The sequence below is a fragment of the Tyto alba genome, unplaced genomic scaffold (genome assembly GCF_018691265.1).
Source record: "Tyto alba isolate M040663 unplaced genomic scaffold, T.alba_DEE_v4.0 Super-Scaffold_28, whole genome shotgun sequence".
Taxonomy (NCBI): Eukaryota; Metazoa; Chordata; class Aves; order Strigiformes; family Tytonidae; genus Tyto; species Tyto alba.
In genome coordinates this window covers 19,424,186-19,443,267 of record NW_024881302.1, presented here as the reverse complement: position 1 = coordinate 19,443,267, position 19,082 = coordinate 19,424,186, and the positions used below count along the sequence as shown (strand labels likewise).

The 19,082-nt window shown below is 41.8% G+C and overlaps 1 protein-coding gene across 30 annotated transcripts in view; it reads right to left on the bottom strand.

Moving 5' to 3' along the window:
* MAPK8IP3 (mitogen-activated protein kinase 8 interacting protein 3) overlaps positions 1-19,082 on the bottom strand; it is a 76,402-nt gene that overhangs the window by 46,601 nt on the left and 10,719 nt on the right. For 18 of the 30 annotated variants that reach the window (XM_042798431.1, XM_042798443.1, XM_032985788.2 and 15 more), the window contains exons 2-5: positions 9,220-9,340; positions 8,327-8,397; positions 7,477-7,568; positions 3,613-3,636 (exon numbers count right to left, since the gene is read on the bottom strand). In XM_042798431.1, the coding sequence (XP_042654365.1) occupies positions 3,613-3,636; positions 7,477-7,568; positions 8,327-8,397; positions 9,220-9,340 (308 nt within the window). The remainder of the gene's footprint in view (positions 1-3,612; positions 3,637-7,476; positions 7,569-8,326; positions 8,398-9,219; positions 9,341-19,082) is intronic. The other 12 variants (XM_042798438.1, XM_042798444.1, XM_042798450.1 and 9 more) reach the window with 1 other exon arrangement.

The window sequence follows — 19,082 nt, the reverse complement described above, 5'->3', positions numbered from 1 at the left end:
CAGCAGCCTCTGCTAGCTGAACTCCAGTGGCCCTGAAGAAATTAACTAAGCTGATACTCCATGTGACGTGCACCCACAAAGGGGTTCAATGATGGTACTTCACCTACGCCGCTACAGGACTTCCGCTTACGGGTGTGGGGTGGTGAAATCTGCCCTTCTGTACACTAGTATTAGTAACAGTAGACCTTCGCGTGTCTTTCTTTAATCATCATCAACACTGGTCTGACGACCAGGCTAGGCAACCATCACAACCACCTCAGCCATGACCATGGGCAAAACAGCTACAAGCAGGACCTAAGGCCTGCCAGGATGTATGCAAACACACTAACACGGGAGATGGTGCATAAACCAGCTCATTTATGAAGGAAGGAGGTGGAGTGCCTAGCAGAGGAGACAGTGTTTGTGAAGAAAACCAAAATGCCCAACCTTTCCATTCTCGGCACTGCCCAGCTAACACAGTGTGCAGCCCTGCTGTGTCAGTGTCGCTCATGGTAAGGAATAATCACTCTTTGTGGCCTATCTTAGATAGGCAGAAAGGTGTTTCTACTGTGTCCCAGGAAGGAGATTTGGAATGTACTTTTCCTAGGAATCTGCATTAAAATCCTCTCCTGAAGATTCTAAAGACTCATACATGGAAGTTTCACAGACAAACCCTCTTATGATGTTAGCACATAACTGGATTTTAGAGGAACACAGATCATCGACACAACCTGATTAGCCTTACTTTCTTTTATAGAGAAGATGCAATCATCTTTCATCAGATTCAAAGCCAGAATCATATATGACAGGGATTATCAGTCTCCTTGTAGCCTTTCCACTCAAAAGGCATCCTGGTGCATGTTACTTTTAAATATTTACAGTTGCTGAAGGTTTATAGAAAACATTCCACTGCTGTTTGCCTAAATACCTGATTTATGACCTTGTCCTGGTTTAGGCCGAGAGGGCAACTGAGCACCACAAAGCCATTCACTCATTCCTTCCCCTATCAGGGATGGGAAGGAGAATATGATCATCTAAGGAGGAATAGCTCATTCATTATGGTCATGGGCAAAAGACAGACTCGTTAGGGGAAGAAAACATCACTAATTCAAACGCTACCAAAGACAACACTTAAGAAGCGCAATGACATCCAAACACACCTCCCCCTCCCCTCCCTTCTCCCCGGGCCCAGCTCTGCTCCCCATCTCTCCCCCTCCTCCCCCAGCAGCGCAGGGGCAGGGGATGGGGGTTACAGCCAGCTTGCCGCTCCTTCCTTCTTGGGAGGTGGGGGGAACGCCGCCCAGCCCTCCCCTGCTCCCCGGGGCTCCCCTCTCACTGCACACAGGCCTCCAGGAACCTTCTCTGGCATGAGGCCTCCTCACGGGCCGCAGCCGTTCCCGAGCTGCTCTGTCCTGGCTCACCCCCGCGTGTTGTGGTCCTCCCAGCGCCGAACCACAACAGCGGGGGCTGCTTCTCCCCTCAGAATCCCGGCCTACTTTAAGCACAGCCATCTGTCCCTCGAGTGGCTTTCTCCACAGGCTTCAGGTCGACCTCTACTCCACCGCTGACCTCCATGGGTGGCAGGGGGTTAGCCCTGCCCTCTCCCCACAGGATACAGGGGTCTCCGCTCTGGCGCACCTCCTCCACATCCTTCTCCTTCCTTCCATTTACCTCAGTGTTCATCCTTCTCGTAACTCCTCCTCACAAGTCCCAACCGCCTCCCAGGTTCCCCTTCCTAAATACATCATCTCAGAGGTGCAGCCACTGCCACTAATTGGCCAGAGGTGGGTCTGACTTGGAGCCGGGGGAGCTTGGAGAAGCTTTTCACAGGGGCCACTGCTGTAGCCCCCTCCCCCTGCTACCAAAAAAATGCACCACAGAAACCCAGCACAGACCTCTATCCTGCCATTTATACCTGCTCCTAATAGGTCATGATGCCAAAGTACTTTTACCTCTGTTTGTCTTCCTGCATTTACCTCTATATCCTACTGCTATCATTCCAAGACCCTCAAAGTTTCTAACAGCTGTGTTTTAAGTTTCTAAATAACATACTAGGGAAATTTCTCCCCTAATATGAAATCTTCACCCCTGGCACTGTACTGATCTAAAAGCCACAAAACATATAGTCAGTTACGTATAAGAGATTATGAAGAGATTCAGAACTAGAAATTAGAACTTTTCGCCACAAAGACAGAAAATTCCTAGTTTTACAGTTAAAGAAATAATTCAAGGGTCCCAAAGAGTCTACTTCAAATGATTCATTCTTTTCAGGGAGGGGAAAAAAAAATAGGCCATTTTTTGAGACACTTTAACTATCAGTTTCATATCTTTCCTATTCTTCAGGTTAGAATAATGGTCTTAAGGGAGTCATGCTTCACAGGTGTACACAGCTAGAGAAAATTTCCTGTAACTGCAAAACATTCCTTGCAAAACAAGTGGTACAGTCATTACATGCTATTCTATAAATGCTTTTGTGACTGCTGGGATGGCCTGATGTAACTCACTGGCAGCACTGAGAAATATGAGCCATCCCAAACGTATGCTGAGAGACACTAAATTATACTTCCTCTTTAGGTAATGTCTATCAGATTTCTTTTGGGAACCCATAGCTGATTTCTACGTTCATATACAAATACATGCACATTCAATATGCAAAGAGATGCAGCACCCCATTGAATATACAGGGAATGTAAGAACTTCACAGCCCCTGCTAAACAGAGAACAGAGCTATAAAGCCTCCATAGCATCAGAAGCTGTAGATTTTCAGGAAAGGATTTTAATGTAGATTGTTAGGAAATTTCCTTGCTGAGTTTCTTTGGAAACACCTTCCAGCCTCTGTTAAACCTCCCATGGAAAAGAAAAGAGCAAACACCACAGAAAAGCTAACTTCAGCTTTGCAGTCCTGGACTGACTACCAGTCTTCAAAGAAATTTAGAGTATCCTCAGGGCTGGACTAAATTTTGAGTGCTGGAGTAACCTTCATACATCCAATTCTTTCCAATACAGGGTGACTCTTAACACTTGGCTAGTTTTACCTTGTGTTATAAGGTAAAAAACAAACTCCTCAATAAAGTTTTGCAGTAGCCAGAACCTGGGATCAGGATGCTCTACAAGTAACATCTTAAAGCTTATAAAACATAACAAATCTATGATTTGTTTGCCAGCATTTAAAGGCGAGAACTGCTCTCTTTGCAGACTCTTGGCATAGAACTCACTGGCCAGCCCAAAGTCAAAAATGCCTTCAGAGAGCTACTAACAAGGGCACTCATTTTCTGCCCTGCTCAGAAAATATGCATGCCTTGTACTCTATAGTAAAATAAGGGGTAAAAGATGACTTTTTAAAACATTCTGGTATGTGAAGTGTAAATGTCCAATTACAAAGGACTGATCCTATTTTGGGACTGAACTTCTGCATCTTCTGCATATGAGTACACAAACTTCTTCCTGATGCATTATCCCAGCAGCCTGGTGGCTCCCTCCGCCTCACTCACACAAGCAAGTCTAACACAGGTGCCAGTAGACAAAGAGGGCAAACGCAGCGGTACAGTACATTCCCAGCACCACACTGTTGCCACCCAGCAGCAACCTCCAAAACTAGCATTAACAAAGTTAAGATGCAGCAATAGGATTTACCTTTTCCTCCATGACTGGCGATGACTGCAGTGACAAACATAACAGCCAAAACAGAGCACCAATTGCACAAAAAGCAAGACAAAGAAAAACAACCATTAGAGAGCAAAGGTCATGCAAACATGCAGCCCTACAACAGACACAGGGTACACATGCACTGTAAACCACACCACATGGAAGTGTGCACTGTACCCACTACCCTTTTGGATGGCAGTCAATACACTCCCCCCCTCCTCCCCCAACAATTCTTAAACAAACTTCTCCCAAGTTTCAGGCAAACATACTCAGTGTACTTACGGTCTTATGCAAATATGCACCCCTATGCAGTCTAACACACCAAAGCACACCCACAGATGAAAATAAATAAATGCACTCACATTTGTGTGACAGGGCATGAGAAATTATGCCCGTGTCCCCCCTAGCGTGCACATCGGTGCACCAAGATACACAAATGCTGGTGTTCACCTCCATCCAGCTGTGCAGTGACACAAAAACACACATCTGACCCAGGTGCTTGTGCACAAGCATATACAAACACAACTATACACACACATACACACACACACACACACACAAACAGTGCAAAGCTTGAAATGAAGGAAGAAGTCCCATTTCCCACTGGTGGTTCCTACAAACTCAGATCACAGCCCCATGAGGGGCTTTCATAGCCATACAGTGTTTCTTTTTTTTTTTTTCTGCCCAAGAAGACTAGTAATATGCCACAATTAAAAGGGTGAAAGACTAATTTCTAACATGAAGAGGCAATTCTTGATGAAAATTTGCCTTCATCCCAGAGAATGGCGATCTTGCAGATATAACCAGTAACACTTCTCACTGTGCATCTCTTTCACAGAATGATAACATAAAGCCACAATTAATAATAGCTTCTTTGAAAGTTAGGGTAGCAAGATCTCGTTAAAACCAATTTCTGCCATGCACTCCAACCCAAATTTGGCAGGTGCATATATGAACCAACCTTTAAACAAGAGAGGCCCTAAGCATGCTTTTGCCTATGGTGCTCTCATAATATATTTCCACATATATATTTTTATTTACAGAAGGATAGGTGGGAAGGGAAACAAGCCTAACACACTTATCCCATTTCAGCTGTAACACCAGGATCAGACCATGTTCTAGGAGCTCAGTGTGCATTTCCAGACTGCAAAGGAGGGAGGAGAAGGAATAAAAACAGTATGATAAGGGAGATTTTATCTACAGAAGAACACCTACAAACAGCTGGCTCTCTACACCCCTCATACCTGTCTCTTTTGCCTAGGAAGGCTGCCATTTTGCTATTTTTTTTTTCCCAATAGATTTTTAAATTTTGGACAATCCAGTTTTAGCTAGACCTCAAACACTGTATTTTTTAATTATTTTTATTTTCCTGAACCACTCTGAGACTGGTGTACTGTTTTGCAGAAAATAGAGCACAGCAATAACTCGCTATCCCGCCCACTCAACAACTACAACAGCTTTTAGTTACTGCTCTCTAGAAGAAATACTGCAAGACACTCTTTTCTGAAAGGACTATTCAACGGTCAGAAGAGGAAGGGTAAATAGTCCCCCCCTTAATTCACATATAACTGTGTCTTTCTTTATGTAAGGCTTTCATAGCCTTACAAATGAGAGTATAAAAATCTTATCAATTGATTCAGATTAAATCAAGGATCTTTCTTTGAGATACCAATATCTTCCAGCTGCAAGTTAGTCTTGTAGTCAAGCTAAAGAAGCATCTTTAATTATTATGTGAAGTAATGAAATAGCAAATAAAGAGTATTGGAAAAAATTCTTCACTGGCTGGGTGGTTGAGCACTGGAACAAGCTTCCCAGGAAACTGGTCATGCCTCCAAGCCTGTCAGTGTCCAACAAGTGTTTGGATAATGCCCTTAGATACATGGTTTAACCTTTAGGTTTCCCTCTGTGGGGTTGGGAGTTGAATTCGATGATCCTCATGGGTCCCTTCCAGCTCAGGATACTGTATGACTAAGGCTGAAGGGAACCAACAGGAGTACCAAGCTAGTTACCAAAGCTTCCAAAGATTGTCTTTTACTACTCCCTTTCCATCCTTCAAGCCCCTTTCATTGACAAGATGGGGTTGAGTCTCTTTTCCTCTCCCCTTTTCTTTCTGACAATACACAGCCAAAACTTTGCCAATTCGAATTCAGTCTTTTCCAGAGCAGTCCAATCCAGCAACAGGGAGACACAGCAGACAGAGGGTATTTACATGTCCTGTGCCAAGACCTGAAATTTCCTTTCTATTACATTACCCCAAGAACAACTAACATTCTGGTATTTAAGTGTTACAGATTTAAATACACGTTACGAAAATATCCTCACTTATTCTTTCTTTATTCTTAATTTGAAATAATTTTGCTCCTTCTTCATCTCCAAATCTTGCTCAATGCTCTTCTTTTGCATTTCATCATCTCTACTAGATGACACGTCAAAAACCTTTATGGCTTTCCATTTATCTGTTCTTCCAGTACTCTCACCTCTGTGTCCTTGCCCATGTTGCCCTTTATGTATAGTCTGACATGCCACCCCCAATCCTTTTTTTAGCCTAATGCTTCCCAAAGATTTAGGTTTTGAGTGAAGTTCAGTGATACTAACCAGCTGAATTTCACAGGTATTAACCAAGATCAGCCAGACATATTTTGTAAGAGGTGAGTGGGATGCACCTATCAGGCACTCTTTTCCGAGTATTCCTGTGCAGCTGGTACCGTCTCTGTCTATTTTTCAGAACAGCTCCCACAGCTTGTGGTCAACATGTATGTAAAACCTTTTAACATTCCTCAAGGCCAGAAGAAACTACAAAGTTAAAAAAAGACAGGAAAGGTCAACTAATGGATTTCATCTTCCGCAGCATATTACTTGGTCAATATTGTTCCTCTGGAAAACACTGTTTTAGTTTAAAACTTCCTGGGTTAGACAATGTCACTATAGTGACATTGCCTAATCATCATATGCTAATGAGATAATTAACACAAATAGTCATCTGTCATTCATAAAAACTGTGACAGAAAACATCTTTTTAATGCCTGAGTGATTTAACAGATTATGCTTAATCTGAGTAGATTATGTGTTATGTGATCTATTACTTCTCTAACCAGTATTTATGAAATCACTTCCACTTCTCATCCCATGGGCAATGTTACTCATATGTAGTGTCATCACAAAACATCTGGTTCCTTCACATACCACTTTATACCAGATCTATCTGTACTGAAATCAATGTAACTGTGACTTCTGTGCTTTAAATTTGTTCTAAAACTACGAAAGACTAGTTCATCTATATACTGAACTTCTTTCCTACCCCTGCCTTCTTTAAGCAAAAGTTGATTCTTACTGGTGTGGTGCTCTGAAAACAGGGAGGGATAGGCAGGGAGGGAGGAAGATCAGTTACTTGGGCATAGGTAGGTCTACTGGGTGACTGACTTACAGAAAGCTTCCCTTGAAGGAACAGGGGAAAAAAAATCCTATAATGGCTAATGCATTTAATTGCTACAGTTTTGCTGGCCATCACACATACAAAGACACACACACATACACACAAATACTTTGACACCTCCATCAAATGGAGGAAAAATTTTTACACGCTGCCTGAAAATACAAACATATTTTTCCAGAGGCCACACCACAAATAGCAGCACGACAAAGCCTGAGCTTTGTAACAAAACACAAAGTTCCTTGTCATCAAGCCTTAGAAAATGTACCCACAACTCATCCACAACCCATTATGAAAAAGCTTCAACTACAATCCATGCCCACAGGGAAAGATCCTGCTTCTGGTTCCTCTCTCTCAAATACGCATACTCAGTTTGTATATTCCTGAATGGAATACATTACATGGAGAGGTTATGGCCCTACCTTCTCCCAGGTAGACTGCCCTCAGTTTGATTATTTCCCCCAACTTGCTGCATCTTAGATCGCTCAATGTGTTCCACGTAGGTCTGGATCATCTGTGAGGAAAGAAAAATCCATGAGCCAAACAGAGGAGAAGAAGAGACTCATTTTCTGCTTTTGTTTGATCTTCTCCAGCATTCATTTCCAATTCCCTTTCTTTTTTTGCACATCTCGTCTTTGCTTTTGTCTTCTAAACTGATGATGTAAGTGAATGGACCAATCTGACAAAATCTCACAGCAAATGGTGTTGGAAATGACCTAAACTTAAATCTCACAACAGAATAGCCATGAAAAAGCATATGCAAAAATAATCTAAGACATGTCCTGGAGGCTCATTGGCAGTGGGAGATGAGATAGTGGGACAGTGTTCATAGAATCACTAACAGAACAACTAAGGTTGGAAGGAACCTCCTGGGGTCCATCAGGTCCAACCCCTCTGCTCAAACAGGGCCACCTAGAGTTAAGTTGCCCAGGACCATGTCCAGGTGGCTTTTGAATAGCTCCAAGCATGGAGACTCCACCACATCTCTGAGCAACATCTGCCAGTGCTCACCATCCTCACAGTGAGTAAGTTTTCACTCGTGTTCAGAGGGAGCCTTCTGTGTTCCAGTTTGTGCCAGTTGCCTCCACTCTTGCCACTGGGAACTACTGAAAAGAGACTGGCTCCATCCTCTTTACACACTCCATTGAGATATTTCTGATGTTCCTAAAGTTCAGAAGCTCTAGTCATCACTAGCAATGTAAAGCTGAATTCTATGACATGACTTTACATATAGGCTAAGAGTTTACTTATTTAGAAATAATGACATCTTACCTCTGTGTGACGCTGATGTAGAGCATTATACTCTTTCTTCATTTCTGATTCACGTTCCTCCAGCCGTGAAACTACGAAGAGAAGATTCCAGCCATTAGCTTACACAAATCAGGCTCTCAAAGAAACCAGAAGTCTCAAAGCCTATTTTGTTAGAAATTAATCTATACCTACTGAACAAAACAAACAGAAACAGAATAATGCACAGTGTGGAATGTGATCTTCATTACAAATTCAATTCATGGGTACCTGCATGCTCCCAAAATGAGCAGGCCAAGTACTGCAATAAGACCAAAGAAGCAGAGTTCTTCAGCAGTAGCCTGGTGCCCCATAAGTGTCCTACTTTGACAACAATTTAAACAACCCTCTGGGATGGACGCCTCTGGCTATCTGAGGAGCAGAAGTACTGGACAAAACACCAAAGAATTTTGAGGGGAAGCTCAGCCAACAAAACACAGCTACACACGATAGGGAAGTATTTGTAAAAAAATAAACAAACAATAAACAAACTGATAAAATCTGTAAAAATAAACAAACAATAAACAAACTGATAGTTTCTATGAGAAAACAAAGGTGAGGTTCTATTCAGAGATAAAGAGAAACTGGAAACAAGGTTCATTCCAAAGCTCCATCAGTGACCAAAATCTTACACCTGGAGAGACTGAGCATGCCCCACACAAGAGAAGCAGTGAAGCCACTACTGGATTGTTATGGCTACATCCCATCCTTCAGAAGGCTCAGAATTTTATATCAAAGTAAGGGATAACGAGACACTTCAGACTTTGTGTAAATTACACTAGAACAAACAAAAAGTATGAAGAATATTTTCAAATTAGTAGTATTCATGTGTGGAAGGCATAGTGCATAAATCATGTCTGGTGTACAACTTAGCTTACTCTGATCTGCATAGTTTTTAGTCTTCAGCTCCAGCTGTCGAGTCTGAAATTCAAGGTGTTCCACTTGGATTTGTAATTCTTTCTTCTCCTGCTCCAGTGCATCTTCAAACTCTATAAACTTCTGAATAGGTAAGAAGAGAAGGAGGCACGGATGAGGAATAAATGCAAAATGTGTTTGACCTATATGACTTTTCCTCTCCTCATAAAAAAAAGAAAACTGAGAGAATATAAATTACAAAATAGGAAATAAGATTTTTTAAGAACTGTAATTAGTATAATAGCATTTAATCAAGCTGAAGAGACTATTTTATATGAAGAAGTATTAGCTATCTTTAATGTATAATTAATACATAAACTAGCCCAACATGAGTTATGTAAACCAGCGCAACTCTATAATCTTCAACATCGTTCCTCCTCATGCCAGGCTGAATTTTTATTCTTGTTAATTTTATGTCAGAGAAGACAAATTCTATTTCTATGGTCATACATTTACAAATGTGTATGTCAGAAACCTTCAGACCAATTCCTCTATTTGTGAAGCCTTAGAAAGCTTCACCTATAATTCACATGGCAAGTAAATTTTGCAGAAATGTCCAATTATTTTGGAAAAGTTAACCACAACTACGGGCAGCTGAGAGGAACCTCTGTACCCAGAGATGGTGACCTGCCCCAGCAGCAAACTCCAGAAGGGCTCTGTGGTATACAGGAACTGAGGGAAGGAGGAGAGAAACAGGCAAAGGAGGAGGTTCACACAGCAAATTTAATGAATTTATACCCAGCAAGAAAAAGCGTGGCTAACTGCTCTTGGCAAAGAAGGGAGGGAAGGGATTATTGCTGCTAACTCCCATTAGCAACAACAAAGCAGCAGCTGTGCACACAGCATTGTGGAGTCTTGCACAGAACACTGGGCTGAAGGGAAGATCTTTAGAGATATACTCATTTCATGATGAAAAATACAGCAGAAAAATACAACATTTCAGGCTATTATTTCTGTAAAATGTCACTTTTGATCTGGGAGCTTTAGTCATTCTCTGCATTGAATACTAGCATGCACAGTAAAGAAAAGTAAGACGTGTAACATTCAGCCAAGCTCCACTGTAGTGAACTGATATTACACATTACTCTTGATATAAGCTGTACTCACAGTCACTTTAATTAAATATTTAAACTAAACAGGGCTCCTGGAAAGTGAATAGCACCTTCAAACCTCCGAGTATAACTAAACAAGCCTGGTTCTTGCACTATATATGGTCATGAGAGTTTTTCTGCACAAAACACTAACATGTACCCATGTTGCAGAAACTCTCAAACAAACAATAAAAAATAAAATTTATTTTTATGCACAATTAATCAACACTCTACAAACATACAAACAGTGGGTTCAAATGCCCATGAGAGGAGAACAAACTATCACCACACAATCCTGGGGTTTAACGACAACCCAAAACGCCATCCAGATGTTTAATGACAACCCAAAACACTCAGTGTAAAATAAAAGGACTCTCAACCTCGACTAACTCCTTAGGGCAGCGTCCCAACCCACAGGAACCCTGAAGAGTTTCCTTGGGCAGCGTCCCAACCCAAGGGGAGAGTCCTTACCTGCAGCACGCTGCTCCGGGTGGGATGAGCTCCAAACAGCTCCCCCTGGGGCCCCATTTCTACCGGAGACAACCTGACCTGTGGTCAGTACCAGCCCCTGTTGGCCAAGGACCCCAACTGCCATAAAGCCTGAGAGCAAGAGCACGGGAGAGGTTCAACAGCCAGGAAGCCACATTTTCATCAGGCAGGTGCACCTGCCACAACCCACACGCAGTAATGACCCATAATCCATACTTCTGGACTCAGAACTGATCCGGTTCTAGTAACACCCCTGACACAAACTTGTGGAAAAATCCCTAAGTCTCAGAAAACATTTGCTCTGTTAACCACATACAACCTCTCCACAGCAAACCAGGTCTAAAGTGTGGTACCACCATGCTTACAATGGCATAGGATACTAAGGCTATCTCACTAGCTTCATAGTAAGTGCTATCCTGGCCTTGTGAACAAGCCTTGTTACAGCACTTCTGAAGAGCTACATTCAAGGAAGCTAAAACTACAGCACTGTCTGCACCAACCAGTCCAGTAATTAAAACACAAACCTGTCAGCTGAGCATCAAGAACACGTCTGGGGCCAGGATCAGCCCTGGCTTCAGAGCTGCAAAGGAAGAGAGAGAGCAGGCAATAAAGCTGAGTGGGCTTTAATCTACCTTTAAGATGTTTATAGAACACGAGGAACTTGTAGGAGGCAACTTGGGGCTATGAAGTGATCACAAGGGTGCTCCGCTCCTGGCCCTGCCCTGCTCCTCTCTGTCTGTTTGCAAAATGCTCCTTAGGTTGAGCTCTAACAGATCCACCAGCATATGCACATCGTCTGGCTGCAATCTCCTCTTTCTAAAAGCATGAATACTGGTGAAGAAAACCCTTCTCTCACCCTCCTCTGTACTCTGCACAGGGGAAAGTGTTGCTTATCCACAAATAATGCCACTCAACAGGACATGGCAATTTTAATTTAATAAAGTAAAGCCTCATTGTATTCTAAGAGACAGACTCTGGTGAAAATCATTTTTGGATAAGATTCCCACAGAAACAAGTGCATTTAAATGCACAGTAAGGTTATTTTCTTAAATTCTGCATACGAAACAACACGCTTATCCTGCATTCTCAGGATAAGCCCTGTGCAGATTTTCTGTTACTTTTACTGGAATAATCAGTAGTGACACTGGAGCCATCACTATGTTCGTGAACTGGATCTTCTCTCTGTAGATGACTGAAAGGCTACTTCATGTATTATTCTTGCAGACTTTTAAAGATGTTCAGTAAATTCATCTGAATGAGTCAGTGTTCATTCCTATATACCTGTATTTATAGAAACAATCAAATGCATTTTAGCCATGTCTCATTTTTCTGCACTCGGTGTTCTGCAGTGCCTTTAATCTTTAACTGGGTTTTTAACGTTTTTTCCTTCCTGCCCAAATATATTGCAATAAGGGTGGGGGTTTTCCCCCATATGTTTTTTTTCCAGGAGTATTTTCTAGAAATACCAGAAATGCCAATACCTTTCTTCCGCTATAAAGGAGTCACCTCAGAGGCTAAACATTTACTTCTTAATTAAATTTTAATACTGTACAAAGTTTTAGTTTTTTAAGTAAGCATTCCTTCTCTGAGATGTCAATTAAACATTGAACACCCTTAGTCACTCACAAATATCCAGCAATGTTTTATGGATTTTGACAAATTTATAAAGCAATCAGCATTGTAAATTTTCAGATTTATTCTTGAAATATTTTCCAGAATAACAATATAATTTTAAAATGAGTAAAAAGGAAAAAAAAAAAATCCTAACTGACACAGCTACCCCAAGCAACAGACCTAGAGAAGCAGCAGTTTAACATGCTCCATTTGGAGGACTGATCGAAGCTACACTAACAAAAGCTATTTTCCTGGTATAATGTCTATCTCATCGCAGGGTTTTGCTGGAACCACTCTGTGCTAAAGCTCTATTGATAAACCCTTTTAATTACAGCCAAGGGCTAAATCCCCATCACATCGCACTGGCTCAGCTTTCACTACCCTCTTGGCTCAAGATGCCCTCCTGCTCCTAGTTCTCCACCCAAGAGCATGACACCCAGGTCAGGCAGGAATGAGATTTCCAGCAGCAGCAAAAAATGAATGGACTTTAAGGAAAATATTCACAGAGTTCTTGACAATAAATTAGGAAGCAAAAGAAGGTACAAGCCCAATTTTATCCCCACTATGTAGGTCATCTTTAATAGGATTCCTGGATTTGCTACTGCTGTTTTGGTTTAATTCAGAAGAAACTGACTGGAAGATTAAGTCCTCTACAAATAATGGCTCAGTCTTCTTATTCAGTCCTGTCTATTTTGCAGCCCAGAAGTAATCAAAGAAACAGAAAATGAGAAATCAATTAACCATTTGGAGAAGAGACATGGAGACAACAATATTAAAAATTAATATTACCCTAAGTATTCTCAGGGAAAAACAGCATTTCAGATAAATGCATTGCAGTATATCCTGTCGGCTGAAATCAAACAACATTTGTGCACAGGGACCCATGGGCTCTTTACTCTCCCTGTCTCCAAAACACCTTTTAGCTGATCCTGCATCAGAAACCATCTCAACTGAGGTTCTCCCTGTGCATCAGAAGGTCTGAAGGGCTAAAAATAGGAAGAATCCCAGATTCAGAGGAGTGAATGGCCACACCAGCGGGATAAGGATGAGGTTTCACTGCCAGGGCCGTCCCCAAGGAAAGTGCATGGCTTAGCACACAGTCACTGCCACTCAACCTTCATGGTACAAGTCATCTCTCATCAAGGTATTCAGGGAGGCTTTATTTTTTTTCCGCAAGCCAGCCAGCAGCAGACATTTCATACAGCATCCAAGAAAGAGACTTACTAGCCACTCAAAGCAGCAGAGACTGAAATTACCTAGCTCAGGAATATGAGCACGTCCACAAGCACAACTATGCAGTGCCAGGAGTCTGGGGCAAACAGGCACTTCACATACATTTGTACCACTCTTGTGAACAACAGCCTCCAGAGAAAGAGACAGCAGAGGCAGCACTTCGTCTACAGCATGATGCTGTGCCATGGTCCTCAAGCTCATGTGGCTCATGGACCATAATATACGGCTGCAGATGGCCCAGCACCGCCCGGGCTGGCTACAGTCTCCCTCCTGTCCTAACTCAACCTGCCAGGTGCATCCCCTAGCACACAACACATCCTCCTAGCACATGGTGCCCTCTGCACCAACCCTTGCCTTCCCATGCTGCTGGAAACTCATAGCAGATCAGGAGAAACAGGGAACACAGACTGAATAAAGCATATTTTTTTATTTTTTAACAACCAGACTCAGAGGCAGTTACACTTTAAAACCAAGCACATATTTTTGAGTGAATGCAGCTCAGTAAATAAACATCCATAGGCATTTCGGATTTTCCATTTCTTTTGGGGCAGGTGTGAGGGTGGGGTGAGTGGTATACAATCCTGGCCCCACTGAAGCTGTGGGAATGTTCTCAGGAACTTGAAGAGGACCAAGATTTCACTCCGACCTTTTAAACCTCCTAAAAATAAACAGGCAGAAGGGACACTAACTTGAAAGTCACCTTCCCATGTGAACATTTTCTGTCTGCAATATTTACAAAAAGCAGCAAAACCACTTATAACAGAAAAATAATCCTTCTGGTTTACTCTTGCTTCTTGTGGTTTTCATCTAAGTTTCTGTGTAGCCAATCCTATCTAAATGCTGCACAAATGTTCGACGCACAAAGACGAAGCTCCAGCATCTCTGGGGGTGCTAACTAAAATCAGCAAGTCCTCATAAGGGAAAACAATATTCATATGAATCAAATTCATACTTCTGGCCTCAGAAATAATGACAGAAAAAAATTCCAATGACTTACTGAAAGCAGATACTGCAGATATTACTCCAGCTTTATTATAAACTTAAGTATTTAACAGAGTAAGAGTGGGCCAAAAACAAAATACCCAAAACCAGACACCATATCCTTGTAGTCTTTTTAAAGACATTTTAAAATAACTGAGTTACACTATTTACAAAAAACTCTGACATGAATTACAATGCCCAGGGTACTAAGCTTAAAAACTGAAATGCAAATTTGCTGTCTGCATTCTTTCAATTTAGTGCTGCCAAGAGGCAAAATAAATACGGTGCTGGAGGAGAATCACAGGCTTAACTTGCTGCTATGAGCTGCCCTTGATTTCAAGGGTTTTCTCATTTGCAGAGCCAGGTGCTGCAACGGATTTTCTCTGATGGCACAGAGCTCAGTTCAGACCCACACCTCACTGATTTCATTAGAAAACAAGAATAAAAAGAACCAGGTAATTCTCCTGATGGTTAAGTACTTTTTTTTTTTTTGAATCCCACTATGAAAAAGTAGATGAGTACACTCGAAGAAGAAACAGCCCACACTCCCAGTAGTTCTCAACAGGAAGGCTGACCACAGCATTAGTATTTTTACTGTTTTTTAATAATTTTTACTATTTTTCTTCCCAGAGGCTCTATGCTTGCTTTCAAAGAATAATTTCTGAATATGAACAGTTACAGTTAAACAGATAATCACATCAGTAATCTAAGAAAACTGGAGTATGAAACTGCTATATTTAAAAATTAGTCACGTGGCTTTTTTTCTGCTAGCCTCTATCCCCAGATTTCAAGCAGGAAAACTGGTCTGTAATAACCCAGGATTATGACAAACAACAATGGCCCACACACTAGTCTTTACAGAGAAAATATCTAGCGTAAAATCATCTTAAGGCAAAAGAATGAATATTCCTCTGAAAAGCAGTGGTACAATGAAGATTGCTTGGCTTCCTGCTTTAGAGCCTTTTGCAAAGGAAGAAAATGACTAAAGATAGTAGCATATAATCAAAAATCATCACATCACATCAGTGATAAATCAAGCAGAGAGCCAGAGATGCACATATATACAGAAATCTCATTGCATGGCCTTAATCTGCAGTGGCTGGTAGTTTGTACAATGGTATTGCACACCTAAGGGAGCATCCGGAGTTCAATCTCAGACCTGTCCCCTTGTCCCTCTGACGACAGGAGATGGCAGTGCTGTGAGTGTAAAAGCAGCGATGCACAAAGAAGCAAGGAATACACACCTGGCAGAGACATCCGCTCAGAAACAGAGGTCTGCTGGTGAAGTGGGGAAGGGCTCGTGCTGCACCCAACTCCCCAGGGGAGGCCATCTCACCTGCAGGAAGCCCACAGCTGAGAGAGGCAATGCTGGCTGTGTACTCCACCTCACAGCTTCTTGGCAGCACCTGATTAGGTTGTCAGTTTAGCGGATTATGTTGACAGTACTGTCTTAGAAAACACAACAAAGAAAGAGGCCAAGTTCTGGCTATTTAAATCTAACCTCTTCAAAACCAAGTCTCCAGTCCCATTATCAGGCCTGATGACGATGAGTTTTACACGTCACCCAAGGTGAAGACCTTGTTCTTCTCTCTTAACAGGAGCCATTTCACTCAACAGCAACTTCAGAAAGCGATTCAGCAAGTCACACTTCCTTATTGTAGCTCCTGTAAAGGCACTGGCCACGGTCGGATGTCAACAATGCCAGAGCTTCAGGAACAGAGTCTTATAATCTTTCCACTTTGACAATCAGAAAAAGGATCCTTAAATTAAGCTACTTCTCAGAATGACGGTGGTCATCAGCAAAATGCTCCCTCAAGAAGTAAGTTCATTTTCAATAGTTGATATCAGGGCAATTCTGCTTCTCACTTTATGAGGCAGCCTACACTGATGCAACTACTTTTTAGGAGAGACCATTAGAGCTGTCTAAAAATCAACAAATAGTTTAAAATCTCAAACTATGAATAGATGTTCAGGTTTTTATCCTTGTAGGCATTTTATATAAAGTCAAGTCACTTATTTAGCAATGCTGAAGTAGAAGATTAAGGAATTGAGTCATGTCTACCTTACATCAATGCTAACTTGAATCCATTGCATTAAAATATTCCTAATTTCTATCAGAAAGAGAAGCAATACAGATATAATTAGTGTTTCCCTTGTGAAAACAAAGGTTTTGCAAATATTTAAAGGCATTCTCCCTCACTGGTCTCAACAGCTGAAATGCACCCTCACAAAAATAGAAAATTAGGGCTATCAGCCCACACACAGTGATAAAAGCATACCTAAACTTCCAATTTGTTGGATCTAACATAACATGAATTTTAGAAATATTCTGGCTCCCTGAGAGCAGAGTTTCACTAACACATAAAAAGGGACTCCTTGTATTTCAACTGATAATCACTCACCTCACTCCTCCATGCCCCAAGGTGACAGACCCATGGGTTTGAGAGTGCTCTGAACAAAGCTCACCCTTTCTCCTGGAAGACCCATGTCTTCAGAAGACGCTTCTCCTGGTGATCCAGGTCAATCCCAGCCACAGCACCCAAAGTAGGAACCTCAGATCCCCCTGCGGCCTGGATGCTCCCCAGCAGTATCAACACGCAGTGAAAACCCAATACCTCTGTAATCCATACAAAAAGAGTCCTCAACCAGGAACTGTGCGATAAGAAAATACACAATCAGTAAGTGCAAATTTTAATAATAGCCCGTATCTTCTCCATCTCAGAAGGATCTTAGTTACCACAAACAAGATGCTACCTCAAGTATTAGTTTTATAAGACATGGTTCAGAAGACCAAACTACAACACTCCCATAAGTGCACTGACAAAGAGCAGTCCACAAGCTGAAAAAAAGTTCAGCTGCAACTGTGAAATGAAGCAATCAAGAATTTAAAACCCCTGACTACACCACACTTTTTAGAACTCACAGGTAATTCATTTACCATCTTAAATTTCATGCTTGTTCAAAATCTTATGCTTCACCTATCACAAAGTTCAAACTATATTCACAGTACAACTTATGCTACACATCAGCCTTGGGACCAGGAGGTGTCTTTTATCAGGAATGCATATTGAATACCTAAGATATATAACACTGATTCATCACATGAAGATGCTTACCCATAGATATGCATTGAACATGGAAAAATAAATATTGGCCTTCTTTGGCTGAGGTCTCTGACCTCAAGTAAAGCTGACAGTGAAGAAAGTAATTTATTAGTAGAACAGCCAAAACGTTGTAAAAGAGAACACCTCTTTCCTCCTCCTTCCCATTTCTTCTGACACATTATAATGCCATTTTAACTGTATTTTTCACTTAGTTTTTATAATTTGCTACTCCAGAAGGACACATAGTACACAGTTTCATAATGGAAAGATGCTCTGAGCTATGCCCTGTGTCTGAATCTTTGCTAACCTTTTCAAAAACAAATGCACTCCTGAAGCAACATTTTCATCTCCATAAAAGCATACAACCTTCTAGTGAAATAACATTTCCTTTACATCTGTAGAGCTTGAAGATAAAGATTTTTGTTCCTGTTGCTAACTTCAAGGATTCAAAAAGACATCTTTTATCTGCTAGATACTCTATAATCATAGATTGGTCTTTGAATGTCTTCTGCAAAATAAATGTCTTTTTTGTTGATTTATGCAAAGATTACCATCTCCTATATTCCTCTTCCAAGTGATCTGAGTCTTTTCTCAAAGGAAGATCACTTTTTTTTTAAGATGCTCTCTGTGAAGTAGGCTGGGTCCTATAGCACAGCCAGAAGAGGCAGAGGGGACCCTCCCATACTCTTGACCCTGCTCCAGCTCTGCCTGAGACACGGTTTGCCCATCCAGCCACTCACATCTCCCAGTGGCACTAATGACATGCTCACTAGGCACAGAAGATGCACTGGAGGAAAGAGGTGCAGAAGGAAGGAATGGGTTGCTAGCGGAGTTCTCAAAACTGTGTTGAGAACAGCCTTGACCCGTATTTTCACTGGCAAGCATGGCCAACAAGAAAGGAGGTGTGACTATGAAGACTTGCAGATGACACGAGACCTGGAGATGCCATTGGCACTAAAGAGAACCAAACAATCACAGGGGAAGAACTGGATGATGTTGAAAGCCAGAGCGATACTAGGACTGAACAGCACACAAAGGCAAGGGCACACACATAGGAACAGCCATTTCTGCTGTGATGAGGAGGGTTGAAAGGAAGGAGCTGATGACAGAATGATTAGTTAACTGGACCCCATGGTGACATGCTCTGGGTCAGGTATAACTGCAGCATGAGGAGGGCAGAAAGGAGACAGACATGCTGCTGCCTCCTGCCACTCCACATCACAGAGACTGCACTGGACCACGCTAACAAAGGTGACAGCCCTCAGATAAATCTTATTACTAGGACTTTGAAAAAGGCAGTGTGACACTGGGTTA